The 15,243-nt window shown below is 41.4% G+C and overlaps 2 protein-coding genes across 2 annotated transcripts; one reads left to right on the forward strand and one right to left on the reverse strand.

Annotated features, from left to right (window-relative positions):
* The first annotated feature begins 738 nt into the window (after positions 1–738).
* LOC112181714 (GATA transcription factor 4) lies at positions 739–1,847 on the forward strand. Its single transcript, XM_024320101.2, has 2 exons — positions 739–1,197; positions 1,291–1,847. The coding sequence occupies exons 1-2, from the start codon at positions 967–969 to the stop codon at positions 1,747–1,749; spliced, it is 690 nt and encodes a 229-aa protein (XP_024175869.1). The 5' UTR covers positions 739–966; the 3' UTR covers positions 1,750–1,847.
* Positions 1,848–7,348: 5,501 nt separating this feature from the next.
* On the reverse strand, positions 7,349–9,987 carry LOC112167035. The gene is made up of 3 exons (XM_024303995.1): positions 9,754–9,987; positions 7,680–8,496; positions 7,349–7,383 (listed from the first exon to the last, which is right to left on the reverse strand). Exons 1-3 carry the CDS (start codon positions 9,985–9,987, stop codon positions 7,349–7,351), a joined length of 1,086 nt encoding a protein of 361 aa, XP_024159763.1.
* Positions 9,988–15,243: the final 5,256 nt, after the last annotated feature.

A 15,243-nucleotide genomic window follows, 5' to 3' on the forward strand; every position in this document is an offset into this window, starting at 1 on the left:
GCGGCCGCAAAGGGGAGAGGGCGAGAGCTCTCATCTATATTAAATATATGGTAAGAAAATAACAACTTATAATACAGGAAGATATCTCTAATAAAGCTTAAGAATACATTATATGAGCCTACATTCAAATAGTCTATTCAGAAATATAATCAATTAATAATATATGTTGTGCGCAATACATGCTAGTTTTATAAGAGAAAAATCTAGAAGCCTAATCCTGCAAGAAATAAGAAAAACAAGTAACCTAATCCTAGCAAGTTTACTTAACCTCTAAAGATCTCCAATTTGCTATAGGACCTTTAAAATCACTTTATATAAATTATTATTTGCGACATGAAGAGATAATTCAAACTGTCTATCTTAACTGTTGGAGTCTTAAATGGTCCTTAACTGACACCACGTACGCTAGTGTAACCATCCCGTAAACTTTTCTTTTCTCTTTATTTTCAGCAATTTATTGCTGGATTATCGATCTCCGTCTAATCACAAGGGTAGAGAAATCGTGCAGCTAACCCTAATCAGAGAGGGCAAAGCTTCTAGTTTTTATTTACCGTTTGGTGAAACGGACCTGTGGTAGTGTGAACCGGGCAGTGTTGTACAGGCAGCAATGTTGCATGAGTAGCCAGGTGTCCACTATTGCATGAAACAGTCCATGAACCCCCGTTCCCATATCACCAATAGTTATTTTCTGAAAAAAAAACAATATATATTATCCACACCCTCCTCCTGTTTGGACTGTAGCAGTAGCAGCGCTAGTGTGTTGCAGTAGAGCAGAGCAAGCCCCTGTCTCTCTCTCTGCACGTTCCTCTGCTCCCCATCCCCATCAATATATCACTCCCCACTTCCCCTTCCCTCTCTCTCTCTCTCTCTCTTTTCCCTCGCTCTCTCTGAGCTCTTCGCTTATTGTGATACAGAGCCAGAGAGAGAGAGAGACCCACTTCTCTGTAACTCGATCAGAAATAAACAATGGAGGACATGTACGGTCTCTCCTCCTCATCATCATCAGCCCAACCCCATGACTACTTCCCCATCGACGACCTCCTCGATTTATCCAACGACGAAATCTTCTCCAACTCCTCCTCCACTACTTCCTCCACCGACTCCCACCACCACCACTACTACACTCCACCGCCACCTCCCCCAGCTCTCTTCCACCCCCCCTCCACCACCGACTTCACCAACGCCCTCTGCCTCCCGGTACACCCCCCACATTCCCCTTTATATCCCCATGCATTTTTCAACTAAATTTTTGCCAACTTGATTGTCTAACATTTTTATGTTTATGAACAGAGCGAGGATGTGGCGGAGCTGGAGTGGCTGTCGCGCTTCGTGGACGACTCCTTCAGCGACTTCCCGGCGCCGCCGGAGCTCTCCGGATCCATGTCCCTCCCCAACGACAAGTCGTTCTCCAACCGCGGCCACGCCAAGCCCATTCGTCAAGCGGAAGGCTCCGGGTCCATCCGGAGGTGCACCCACTGCGCCTCGGAGAAGACGCCGCAGTGGCGGACGGGCCCATCGGGCCCGAAGACGCTGTGCAATGCCTGCGGTGTTCGGTACAAGTCGGGTCGGCTCGTGCCCGAGTACCGGCCCGCGGCCAGCCCGACGTTCGTGCTGACTCAGCATTCGAACTCGCACCGGAAGGTGATGGAGCTCCGGCGGCAGAAGGAGGTGTCGTCGCAGCAGGAATCCGAGGAGGAGGAGCAGCAGAGGCGATTCTATCTTCACCCGAATGGGTTTCGAGTGTGCTGACGTGTCGGCGTGTGGTGAAATGTGAAATTTGGGATTAGTAATGTGGTTTTGATACCTCTGTGGTTATTTTATCAAAATTTCGAAAGGTTTTAAATTTATTTTCCAGGTTTTATTATTTTTGCGTATAAATAAATAAATGCTTGGGCCATTTAAAAATATATATATATATATATATATATATATATGCATGAAAATAATAAATGAATATGGGGTGGGCCGGTGGAGGGATTTAATGGGGTTCAGATTTTCAACTACCCATACGCTGCTTTTTATTAAATTGAAAACTAGAGCGGGCGTGATGGGGGTGGAATCGCACGTGATAAAGTGCCAGATTAGGCTGACACATTATAATTTTTTTTTTTCAACGTTGCAAAAGTTCACGTTGTTCTTGTAAGTTGTATCACCCCGATGTAATGGTTAGTGGCACTGTAACATAACCGTTTTAAAGAGGCGTAAATTGGGGTGTTACAGCTTTTATTAAGAATGAAAGTATTATGGAATTAGGATTTTTGGATGAGATAGATGGATGGAAGCTTTTGACTGGTTTTGGGGATTGATCAATGGAGCGAAGATGAGGCAAATTTGAGGGTTGATCATGGATTAGAGCACAAATTGGGCTCTTGGGGTCCAAAATCTCGCCACAAATAAAACCTTGTATTGAAATGGGAAGGAAGACGACTTTAGAATGGCACTAGGAGGGGATTAAATGGAAGGGATGAGAGCAATGATATTATTGATCAATTTCTGGGTGAATGAAAATGCTCTGTCAGTGAATGTTGATGCTTATGAACCATTAAACGATGATTCACCAAATAGATATGCCAATATGACAGATTTGGATCGTGTCTTTTGAAAGAAAAGGCCTAGCCCATAACAATATGTCAAGGTATTGGTTTCTTGGAGAACAAGGTTCCATGTATGGTGAAAATTGGATTGAGGTCACCGCTAGGGATGGCAATGGGACGGGTTGGGGATGGGGATCACAATACCATCCCCATCCGCGGAGTCATTCTCTATCCCCATCCCCGCCCAATCCCCAATAAAAATATATTGGGGATTCCCCGTCTCCATCCCCACTGGGGACTAAGCCTCCAAACCCGCTCCAAATTCCCAATAAGAATTTAATAAATAAAATAATTTTTTCTCATATGGCATTTTTTAAAATCAAAATCTACAAAAAATACATTTAAAATATGATTAAATTCATAAATCATAATTCAGTGAGTGCAAAATTCAAAACATCATTAAAATAAAAGTGTAGATATTAAAGTAAAGTAATAAATGTATATATTTGCGATTTATATTATAAACAATAAATTAAAAAATATATAAGTTAAATATATGTATATATTATTGGGGTGGGTTTGGGGATGGATACTACAATACCATCCCTGCCCCATCCCCAATCGTAGATAGTGGGGATTGGGGATCCCCATCCACATTCTCCATTTGTCCCCTAATTCTCCCCCCATTAGGGGCGGGTATCCAATGGAGCTCCGCCCCGCCGGGGATTTTTGCCATCCCTAGTCACCGCACTTCGCACTTTTTATATGAAGGTCCAAATGTGAAAAATGTACCTAAAATGGAGTGTTAATATATGACAACTTTGTACTCATCATTCTACTTGAAAAAAATTAGAGCAATTTTTTTATATAAAATAGGAGCATACCAACATTATGTCCCTATTCATAAATCAAGAATAGTACAGAATACTACTCAAATAATACATTTCTGCTCAGAGTAGTCTATGCCACATAAAAACATTTTGCCTTGCAGGCAATATATTCTATCTAACCTTATACGCCGAGCATGCAATTGTGGTACGCTAAAGCTAAGTACTTCCACAAGACTCCTAGAGACATTTCTACTAGCATAGACAATCAAAACTAGGAACACCTACTAAGAAACTATAGGGTCCTTCCCCTTTGTTGGGTTAGGACCATTGACAACCTCAACTAGGGTGAATTCCGGCAATCCATTCACCAACTTCTCCTCTTTTCTTGGGGATCTAGCTCCTCTAAAGTGAGGAAAGCGTAAAGTTACGTCAATTTCATAAAATCTAGATGCTTCATATAATCTAACGGTCTAAACAATTGACACATCAATCTACCATTAATTTTTAGAACTTTGGTCTAAATAACGCCAACTTGCCGTTAACTCCAAAAAAAAAAAAAAATTAGGGTTATGACGTGCTCTTTCTCCTTTGCTGCACTGCTTAATTTGCTCTTTCCATGAAAACTCTATAGGAAAAAATGTTTTGGCTGAATGAATAATTGCATTGAATCGTGCAACATATATACAAGTCACCTACTGTATCTTTGTACGTGGTTCTCCAACAAGTGAGGAGACTAGTAAGGAAAGAAAGCTATTGCAATTACAATTGGAATCAAATGCTATACAGACTATCCTAACGAATCAAAAACTTAATACAATATATTCTTGCATATCAAGACAATCCCAATTCAATACTGCAAGACTTACTTTCCAACTTTCCCCCTCAAGTTGGAGAGTGTATATCAATAACTCCCAACTTGCACATGAGCTGTTTGAACTTTTCTTTTCCCAAAGCTTTTATAAACACATCTGCTAATTGTTGTGAAGAAATCACAAATCGTGTAACAACTTCACCTTTAACAATTTTGTCCTGAATAAAATGACAATCCATTTCAATATGCCTAGTTCTCTCATGAAACACAGGATTCTTAGCAATGTGTAATGCACCCTGATTATCACAATGTAACACAGCAGGACTTGGAATAGGCATATGCAAATCAATCAATAAATAGCGTAGCCAAGTAAGCTCACAACAAATACCTGCCATTGCTCTGTATTCAGCTTCTGCACTTGATAAAGACACAGTCTTTTGCCTCTTGGTCCTCCATGAAATTAAAGAATCTCCTAGGAACACACAATAACCAGTAGTAGAGCGGCTGGTAATAGGACAACCCGCCCAATCAGAGTCACAGATTGCCTTTAGGTTTAAAGAGTTATTGGCATGGAGAAGTAAACCTTGACCAGGAGATGACTTTAAGTAACGAACAACTCGCAGGGCAGCAGTCACATGTTGCAAGCCAGGTTCATGGATAAACCGGCTAAGAATATGTACTGAGTACGTGATGTCGGGTTTAGTAATGGTCAAGTAAATCAGCCGACTAACTAGTCGCCGATATGAGCAGGATCTTTGAGTAATTCTCCTTTGTCTGAAAGCTTGGATTCTTCCATGGGAAACTCAACCGGCTTAGCACCCAAGTAGCTGCTATCTTTGATAATTTCCAAGGCATATTTGCGTTGAGATATGTAGATGCCTTTCTTGGAACGAGCTACCTCAATGCTAAGGAAGAATTTCAGATCACCAAGGTCCTTGATGCGAAAACGAGTATGGAGGAACTGTTTCAAAGCATTAATAGACTCTATATTGTTTCCTGTTATCAGAATGTCATCCACATAGATTAACAATACAGTGAGAGATGTACCATGCTTGCGGACGAACAAAGAATAATCAACTTTAGACTGAGAGAAACCAGCAGCAAGAATGGCCTCTGTGAACTTAGAAAACAATTGATGAAAGACCTGTTTCAGTCCATACAACGACTTGTGAAGGTGACACAGTAGATTTTTCCCCTGTCGCAGAAGACCAGGAGGGGAGGAGACATGTAAATTTCCTCCAATAAATCACCATTCAAAAAAGCATTATTGACATCGAGTTGATGTAAGGACCAATTGAGACTAGCAGCAACAGCAAGAATGCAACGGACAGTGATCATTTTTGCAGTAGGAGAAAAAGTATCTTGATAGTCGATACCTATGGTCTGAGTAAAACCCCGAGCAACAAGACGAGCCATATAGCGCTCGACAGAGCCGTCAGCCTTACGCTTGATTCGATACACCCATTTATAGCTTATCGGGTGTTTTCCAGGAGGCAGAGGAACAAGACTCCATGTCCGATTATCAACAAGAGCTTGAAGCTCAGAATTCATAGCTTCCTGCCATTTTGGATCAATTGAGGCAATCTAATAAGAAATCGGCTCCTCATCCCGACTAACATTAGCAATATAACTGAGGTGAGCAGGAGAATACCGATCATACGAAATGCAGTGACAAAGGGGATACCGAGTACCTGGTGTGGAACTAGAGGAGGCCAAGGACAATTGATGTGGAGGCAGAATCAACTGCGAGAAAACGTAGTCCTTGAGGCGAACGTTGGCTTCTAGAGAGCGCTAAGAGCGACGAAGTGGCTCAGCGAGAACAAGTGGAAGAGGATCATATGGAAAAACATCGCCAAGTTCGACATCAACCGGAGGCTGGTCGGGTAAATCGATGGAAGAATTGGAATGAGGAGGAGAAGACAAAGGGGAGGAGATCGAAGAAGAACTGTGTGACCCAGGCAGAGGAGAAGAGGGCGGCGCAATCGGCGGTGCTGGGGCTGGAGGGCGGCGACGGGTTGGGTGGAGGAGAGGGAGATGGATTGGGTGGAGGAGAGGGCGGTGGAGAGGGCAGCCGAGTACGTGATGGTGAAGATGGAGACAGCGTGGTCTCTGAATCGGGGAAAGGAGAATGACTAGTGTTTGGGGAAGAAGAAAGACTGAAGAAAGGGTCAGAGATTAAAGGGAGAGGAATGGACTGGGCCTTTCGGTTCGGTTCGATTGGGCTGGTGGTTGGCAAATGGTGGAATCTATCTTCAAGAAAAATAACATCCCTATGAGTGAAAATTTTTCGGGTCTCAATGTCGTAGAGTTTGTAAGCCTTCTGTCCCATGGGATAACCCAGAAAAATGCATTTGGTAGCACAAGGAGAAAATTTTGAAGACAAATGGGGAATGGTTGCGAAAGCAATACACCCAAATACTCGCATTCGAGAATAATCAGGAAGTTTATTATGAAGAATTTCAAAAGGTGTTTTTCGTTGAAGCAGCAAGGTGGGGAGACGATTGATGTTATATACGGCAGTGAGAACACATTCTCCCCAAAAATTAATGGGTAGATGTGACTAAAAACGAAGGGCACGAGCGGTTTTAAGGATATGTCAATGTTTCCGCTCAACGACACCAATTTGCTGCGGTGTATAGACACAAGAATGTTGAAAAATAACACCTTCTTCAAGAAAGAAATTTTGTAATGAAAGAAATTCAGCCCCATTATCTTAACGAAGTTGTTGAACTTTTGTGTCGAATTGAGTGTTGACATAATTTAAAAAACGACGGAGTAAAGGTTGTGTTTCACTTTTGTGTCGCATTAAGAAAATCCATGTAAATCTGGAAAAATCATCCATAATAGTCAAGAAATAATGAGCACCGGAAAGAGAAGGGATTTTATAACGTCCCCAAATATCACAATGAATAAGGGAAAAACACTTCGAAGTTGAAATTGAACTAAAAGGAAAAGGTTGGTGAGTTTGTTTCGCCAATGGACAAACGTCACATTTATGATTAGAATCAAAATTAAAATGGAGGGAACTATTAGCTAAAAATTGGAGATGAGCAGAGGAAAGGTGACCCAAACGACGATGCCAAAGATCAGAAGATATGATAAGATTGCAAGCGAAGTAAGATGAAGGAGAAGTTGAAGCCAATGCCACAAGGTAGTAGAGGTTACCACGTCGCTTACCCACACCAATCATCATCCTCGTAGCCAAGTCCTGTAAAATACACCAAGATGGAAAAAATGTCACTGAACAAGATAAATCATCAGTTGTTTTACCAACAGACATAAGATCAACTCTAAAACTTGGCACACAAAGGACATCATTTAATTGAAAAGAATCATTAAGTCGAATTGATCCAGTCATAGTAATTCTAGCCGTGTCTCCACTAGGTAAAGAAACTGGTGCCAAAGAAGGATGCTTAATATTTATCAATGATGTAGGAGAAGAAGTAATATGATGAGTTGCCCCACTGTCGAGTATACAACAATTTGGAGCAACATGTAACAAACCTGTAGCATATTCAGTTGCAGAAGTAGTAGCATTGGCTTGAGGGATTTGTGGTGTAGGAGTCAAGGCAGCTATTACTTGAGTGTAATGATCCTCAGTGAGATTAGGAAGCATTCCTTGAAGTTCCTTGAATGTTGGGTTAGCATTAACATGATTAGAAGAGGGACTTCCTTGACGTTGTCTTGTAGAATTAGCTTCCTTAGGTCCTTTGTAGAGATGATGACCAGGAGGGTAACCATGCTTTTTATGGCAAGTTGCTTCAGTATGATAATCCTTGCCACAATAAGTGCAATGCTTGATTGGGGCATAAGGACAAAAATTGCTTGCTTGGGTATTGCCTTGATTCCCTTGCATATGAGGTTGTGATCTAAAGTAGCTGCGTATTGCCATCGCTGCGGTGTTAAATGGGGCAATAAGAGGGGAACCAAGTTCCCGTTGCTTTTCTTCTTGGACGAGGGAAGCATAAGCTTGTCTCACGGAAGGCAAGGGGTTCATCAACAAAATATGTCCACGAGTAGCAGCATAAGACTCATTTAAACCCATAAGAAATTGCATCAACTTACTGAGATCATTTTGCGCTCCACGAGTGCAAGTGACAGTGTTGTATGAAGCAAGCTCGTCCCATAAGCCTTTCAGCTTTGTGTAGTACTCTGCAATAGATGATTGACCTTGTTCAATACGGTAAATGTCTCTTTGAACTTGAAATATGCGAGGGGCGTTGCCCAATTCGAATCTCTCTCGCAAGTCTTCCCAAACAGCATGTGGTGTGGTGCAGCAGAGCACTGAATCTTGAAGCTTGGGTTCAAGAGAGTTGAGAATCTATGAAAGCACCATGTCATTGCATCTCTGCCATAGTGCATGTTCATCAGGTTTCTTTTCTGCAGAGGGTTCTTTAATGGTTCCGTTGATGAAGTCGATTTTATTCTTGGCACTCAGGGATATCCTCATAGCGCGATACCATGAGTTATAATTGTCACCTGACAATTTCTTAGAGACAAGCAGAAGACCGAGATGGTCTAAATGATGAAGGAAAAGCGGATTGGCAGTTTCATCAGAGGAAGTGTTGCTGGTGCCAATTCCACTATTAGGAGTTTCAGAGAAAAACTCGTCACCAATTGCCATTGAAAAGAAGTTGTGAGGCTGCTACTTAATAGCAGAAGAGGCTGCTTGTAATTAGCAGAAAAATTGGAATGGAGAGGCCGCTAGTGACGGCAAAGAGAAGAAGAAGAGCCAGGAATTATTCTCGCTTTGATTCCATATAGGAAAAGATGTTTTGGCTGAATGAATAATTGCATTGAATCGTGCAACATATATACAGGTCACCTACTGTATCTTTGTGGTTCTCCAACAAGTTAGGAGACCAGTAAGGAAAGAAAACTATTGCAATTACAATTGGAATCAAATGCTATACAGACTATCCTAACGAATCAAAAACTTAATACAATATATTATTGCATATCAAGACAATCCCAATTCAATACTGCAAGATTTACTTTCCAACAAACTCATCCATGGTTGAAGAAAAGAAAATAATTTGAATCATGCAATTGCATCCGTTTTGAGTTTCAATCAAAAAACTTTAAACCATAAGAGTTAAAAGAGTTAAACTTTAAACTCTACAAATCTATGAAATCCTTATCAACGAATACCCCCATTTGCTAAAGTGAAGTCCTTAGTTTATCCCACTCCTAGATGATTGAATAATCTTGTATTATCAACTACCTCAATGGAGTTTATCAATATAATTTTAATATAATCGTGTATTATCATTAAGATCGATAAACCAATGATCCTAGAAAGATTTTTCTTCAACCATGGATAAGTTTCCATAGAAGCATAAGAATGCTGCATTTGCTCTATGCAGCACAGAGAAAGAACTTTGACACGCGTTGGAAGAAATTTAGGTCAAATCTCTAATTTTTTTTTCCCTCAAGTTAATGGCAAGTTACGGAGTTTAGACTAATCCCAAAAATTGGTGGTGAAGTGATGTGTAACTGTTAAGACTGTTAGATTATATGGAGCATCTAGATTTTATGAAATTGACGTAGCTTTACGTCTTCCTCACTTTAGAGGAACCAGATCCTTTCTTGGAGACTTATCCTTCTTTGGTGGAGAAGCTTGAACAACCTTGAGTTCCTTTGCTTTATTTTTTGAACCTTTTGGCCCACTTCTCTTCTTACACACCTTCTTGACCAGTTTCACGTTGCACAAACCCATAGTCATAGCATCCAGATTGGTTCTTCCAACTGCCAAGCTCAATCGCAGTTTCTTTGGGGAAATTCCATCCTCCTCTACATGCTTGCGCCGCATTCCACAACTAGGAGAGGTCACTACATTATTTGGTGCATGGTTTATCGAACTGTCGACTCCACTTGCCTCCTTAACCGAGCCAGCAAATTTTGGCTCGCTGCCATAGTCCAAATCATCAGTGTTGGAGTCTGTCTACACCCTAGAGCTACCTTCTCCACCACCAACAGAAGGCCGCCGACGTAGCTCCTTCCTCACCTTAGGCTTGGCAGCTGGCATAAACCTCTCCAACCCGACTTGGGGGGTACTCAGTGGCCCAAAGACCAACATCGGCCCAGCGTGCGGTATTACCTCTACATGATTTAGGGCATGCTCCAGATTTCGGCGTGCTGAGGGAGTTTCAGTTTGTAGCTCTGCCGGCAAAGGAGTTCCATAATGCTAGAAAAAAATTAGAGCATTAGTTAGGAACTTCAATTAAAAATCAGATACAATCACAAGGACCCGCCTATTGTTCACTACTTAAATAATGCAATAACAACACCCAATTGAGGCGCATGGAAATTGACTATAGCTTCAGGAATTATAATAATTTCACCATAGCCTCCTGACTACAACTAAACATAGACTACCATTCTTGAGTCTTAAGACTGAATTATTTAACTTGAAGATCCTCAGAGAACACGTATTGGTTAAAAAAACATACATCAAAAATTGAAAGACAGAAAATGAAGAACAAAGAATAGAGCGGTCATAATGATGACCTTGCAGTAGTAAATAATAATACGGCCACTCGTTGTTTCTCCCGCAGTTGACATAACCGGTTTGCAACAATGAAATGCATCTGCCACAATCTTAGAGGAAGTATGTTCCCGACTCCGATGGAATCAATTCACATATCTAAAATGTTCTTTGTTAGCTTCTATCGGTCCACCAAAGAGGACGTATGTTCCCGGTTCTTCTTGATACGCGTCTAACAAACAAACAACCTCATTAACACATGGGTAAGAAAAATCTCTAGTTGTGGTGGTGGGTTGGCTATTGATCATCACCTTGTCTTCTCCCTCGTGCACAATCTGGACGCCCCACTCTTTTATCTTAATCACTTCGTCGCCAGCTTCCAATTGATCCCCAATTTCTAGTGACTTAACCATATTACGCCTTCTTCATCATTTGGTATTCCATAGCATGACGGCTGATAAATCCACTTCAAACCCATGCTTTTGTTGTTGATCTCAGTAGCTAAGGCACCCGCGGGCAAGTGAATAATTACGTGAATTTGTATAGACTGCGAACATGTTCAAGCCTCGGATCCCTTGATTAGGTAGTAAAGGTGTATGTATTGTAAAAGATATGAAGATCTCAGATGAGCCTTCAATTAATTCTGTGGCTGAACCGTCCCGAAACTTCGTTCACGTTTCCTCGTAAAAATGTACTGAATATACCATACTCATGCAGTCCCTACACAAATGTTTTTACTAATATAGATTAGGTCAAAATAATAAAGAGAGAGATGTTAAGACTCACTAAAAATCTTCTAAGAAGCACGCCTTGAAATAACAAGGGTTAAATACTGTTATTCCCTAAACTTTTATCCAAAAAATACTTTAGTCCATGTCTTTCTAATTTCACACGTTTACTCCTTGTACTCTCAATTTTGGACCAATAGGTCCATCCCGTTACTCTCCGTCCAAAAATTCAGTTAAATTGTTGACGTGGCAGTCTTTTGGTTGTAAAATGTCAATTCTACCCTCGCTTATTGTTTTTTGTTTTTTAATTTAGTTTTTTCTCCTTTTATTATTTTTCTCTTTTTTCTTTTCTTCCTCTTCCTCTTCTTCTTCCACCTCTTTATCTCTTCTTTTTCCAGCACTAGCACTAACAGCAAAAATGGCCGGCCTTAAGAAAAGAGCTCCTTCTACACATATTGCAAATGGGTCATCTGACTTTCCCTCACCCTTCACTTCTTCAACTCCTACCTCATTAGTAACCACCCAAATCAGAACAAGCCCACCACCTCTCTCTCCAAAACCCATTCTCCAACTTAGCCTCCCACACCGTTTTCGAATCCGCCATTGACAACACCATTGTCGTCCTCAAAACTAAAGGTAAATTTTTTTTTTTTTGAATTTTCCCAAATGCACATATTCTAACTCTTTCAAAATTATTCACTTGGGTTTTTGTTTTTGACGTTTTACAGAACTGTTCAAAGCTGCAGAACTCTTTCAACTCCTTCCTTCCTCCCTTTGTTTCCATCTAATTTCATCCATTCCATGTTTGACCGACTCCAACTAGGTCTTCAGACCCTTTGCTTGTCTCTTTTTCCCAGAGATAGAAATTGAACACAAAGCCCACCGGTCGGTATCATCTTCGCTCATGAAGAGTAAGCTGGCGAGGAAGAGAAGAGGATCACCGGCTGACGTCGTCTTCGCTCAACCACCACCCAAGCCCATTGGAGCTCGTTCATCGTCTTCTCCCTAGATTGGATAAGCTTCTCCCTGGATTGGATCATCTTCTTTCTCGGCCTTGATTTCGGGTTCGAATCGGAGCTCCGAATTCATAGCTGCTCCATCTTAGAGCACTCTGTCGCCGAATCCGTTTCAGGTTTGGAGTTGTTAGGCTTGGGCTTCTGGCAAGACGAGACCTTGGCAACCATAGGCATGCTAAGGCCTGAAGAGAAGCGGAGGGTGGCGTTGGTGGCATCGGTGCACGGATACTTAATGTGGTGAAAGCGGCTGACCTTGAAGCTATCAGACCGGGGGTTGGACCGGACGAAGTTGGAGAATCCGATTGACAAGGTTCTAGGTTCATTGTAATTATGTGCCGATGAGAGGATATAACAGTTTGATGTGAAGACTGATATAGTGGGCTTGGAAGGAAGTGAGGAATTCGGAGAGTGGCATTTGAGGGAATTGGGTCGGAAGAGGAAGTGAGGAGGTGAACAAGGAGGAGTTGGAAGAAGAAGGAGAACAGGAAGAAGAGAAAAAAAAGGGAAAATGATCATTTACCCGATTTTAGGCTAAAAATTGCCCACTTGCTCCACCAACTGTTTTTTAACCCCATTTACCCAAAACACTCTAAGGGATTATTTCCCCTTTACCCAATTAATTCTTTTTTCTTTTTTTTTGAGACTTTTTTGCCCTCTCCTTCTTTCTCACTTAGAGAGAGAAGTCACCTTCCACCTTACTGTGCTCCGGTGACCAGTGGCCGGCGCGGTCTCCGGCGACCAGCGACCGGTGACCGGACTCCTGCGAACGGTGACCGGATTCCGGGAACCGATAACAGAAATCCGGAGACCGATGATTGGAATCCGGAATCCGGCTATTATTGCCCCCCAGTAATCATATTACTGCCCCCCAGTAATCATATTATTGCCTCCCAAAAATCATATTATTGCCGTCCAGTGAATTGTATGAACTCCAAAAACCAAAATGAATACACTACAGGAACAATTGATCAATTTATAATCATATTACTGCCCCCAGTAATCATATTATTGCCCCCCAATACAAAGTCCAATGTCTCTACTGCCTCCCAATAGACCACCAAAAATGCACCATTTTGTAGGATTCACAGATAATTTGACTTTAATACACAGAAAACAACAGGTAACTTATCAAAACACCACACTATAGTGATCCCTGTCCATCGTATCAAAGTCTACTGGGGGCCAATAATGTGTCTACTGCCCCCCAGTAGACCATCAAACAAACCCCACAGTTACATTGCAATGTCAGATTACTCACATTGTTGAACATATAGTAGATCATTGGCCTCCAATCCAATAGACATTCAAAAAAAAAAAAAAATTGCTATTCGTTGCCAAAAAAAAAACTGAACAACAATTCTTAAAAAAAAAAAAAAAAAACGCAGCAACCGGATAAATCAGAAAAAAAAAAAAAAAAAAACCGTCAAATTTTTCCTCCGGTCACCCATGCTTCCCCTTTAGACACCCATGCTCCTTCAGTTCGATTCCGGTACGATTCCGACCGGCTGCCTTCGTCTTCTCCAGTCGATCTAAAGAGGCTCCGGGGATTTAAGGGGCGAAACTACGACCAACTCCAGAAGCAAAGCAACTCCAGATCAGTGAGCCTCCAGAAGCAAAGAGGCTCCGGGAGCAAAGAAGCAAAGAAACTGCGGGGTTTTGGGTAAGTGGAATTCGGTAAGCTCCGGGAGCAAAGAAGCAAAGAAACTGCGGTCACCGGTCCCTAAATCGCATCAGAAAGTGCGAGCTTTTGATCATCAGAGTTACCAGGAGTCCAGATCAGTGATCGGTACCAGATGGGTGTTCGGCGATTGACGGTGGGCTTGAGGTCGACGAAGATGGGGCTTGGGATGTGCTAGCCGGCGCCGGGCTCGAGGTCGACGATGAAGGTGTTGAAGGTGTGGTCGGCACTGCCGGCTGGAGAGAGAGAGAGAGAGACACTCTGGGAGGAGAGAGAGTTTGAGGGAGAGAGAGAGATCGATGAGTTTTAGGTGAATTGATACGGCAAAATTGTCAATAGATATTAAATTGGGTAAGTGGGGTTAAAAAACTCTTAGTGGAGTAAGTGGGCAATTTTGTTGTTGAAATTGGGTAAGTGGTCACGACCCCAAAAAAAAAAGAAAAAAAAGTTTTCTCCTTAATTAAAAAAAAAAGCAGTAAGCGAGGGTAGAATAGACATTTTACAACCAAAACACTGCCACGTCAGCAATTTAACGGAATTTTTGGACGGAGAGTAACGGAATGGACCTATTGGTCCAAAATTGAGAGTACAAGGAGTAAAAGTGTGAAATTAGAAAGACAGGGATTGAAGCGTTTTTTTGAGTAAAAGTTCAGGGAATAAACAATATTTAACCAAAATAACAATGTTTTAAAAAGTGCACCTCCTAACTGTAAAATTTTTATAAAAATGTGTCAGTTTTGATGCTCAAGCGTAGAAGCGCAAAAATCGCTGCTTAAGATGTAAAAAGAGCAAAACGCGTTGCTTAAGGCGCTAAAAGCGCAAGCCCAGATTTTTTTTTTTCAAAAACCAAAACGACGTCATTTTTGGAGTTTTTATTGTCTTAAAACTGATTTAGATCGTTCAGTTTCAATTTCATTCGATCCTTCGCATCTCCCAACTCAGTTACTCCCAAAACTTATAAAATTTCAAACCTTAACCCCAAATTTGATAAATATTTTTCAATAATTGTTATTTTCTTTGAAATTTCAACTTTAAATCTTGGATTTCATCTTATGTTTGGTGATTTTGTTGAATCATATGGTTCTATTTATTTCTCAGTCGGCAGGTCATTACATCTAAAAGGGTCAATTAGTTCTTTTATTTTCTTGGGCTTAATTTA

Source organism: Rosa chinensis, chromosome 1 (genome assembly GCF_002994745.2).
Source record: "Rosa chinensis cultivar Old Blush chromosome 1, RchiOBHm-V2, whole genome shotgun sequence".
Lineage (NCBI taxonomy): Eukaryota > Viridiplantae > Streptophyta > Magnoliopsida > Rosales > Rosaceae > Rosa > Rosa chinensis.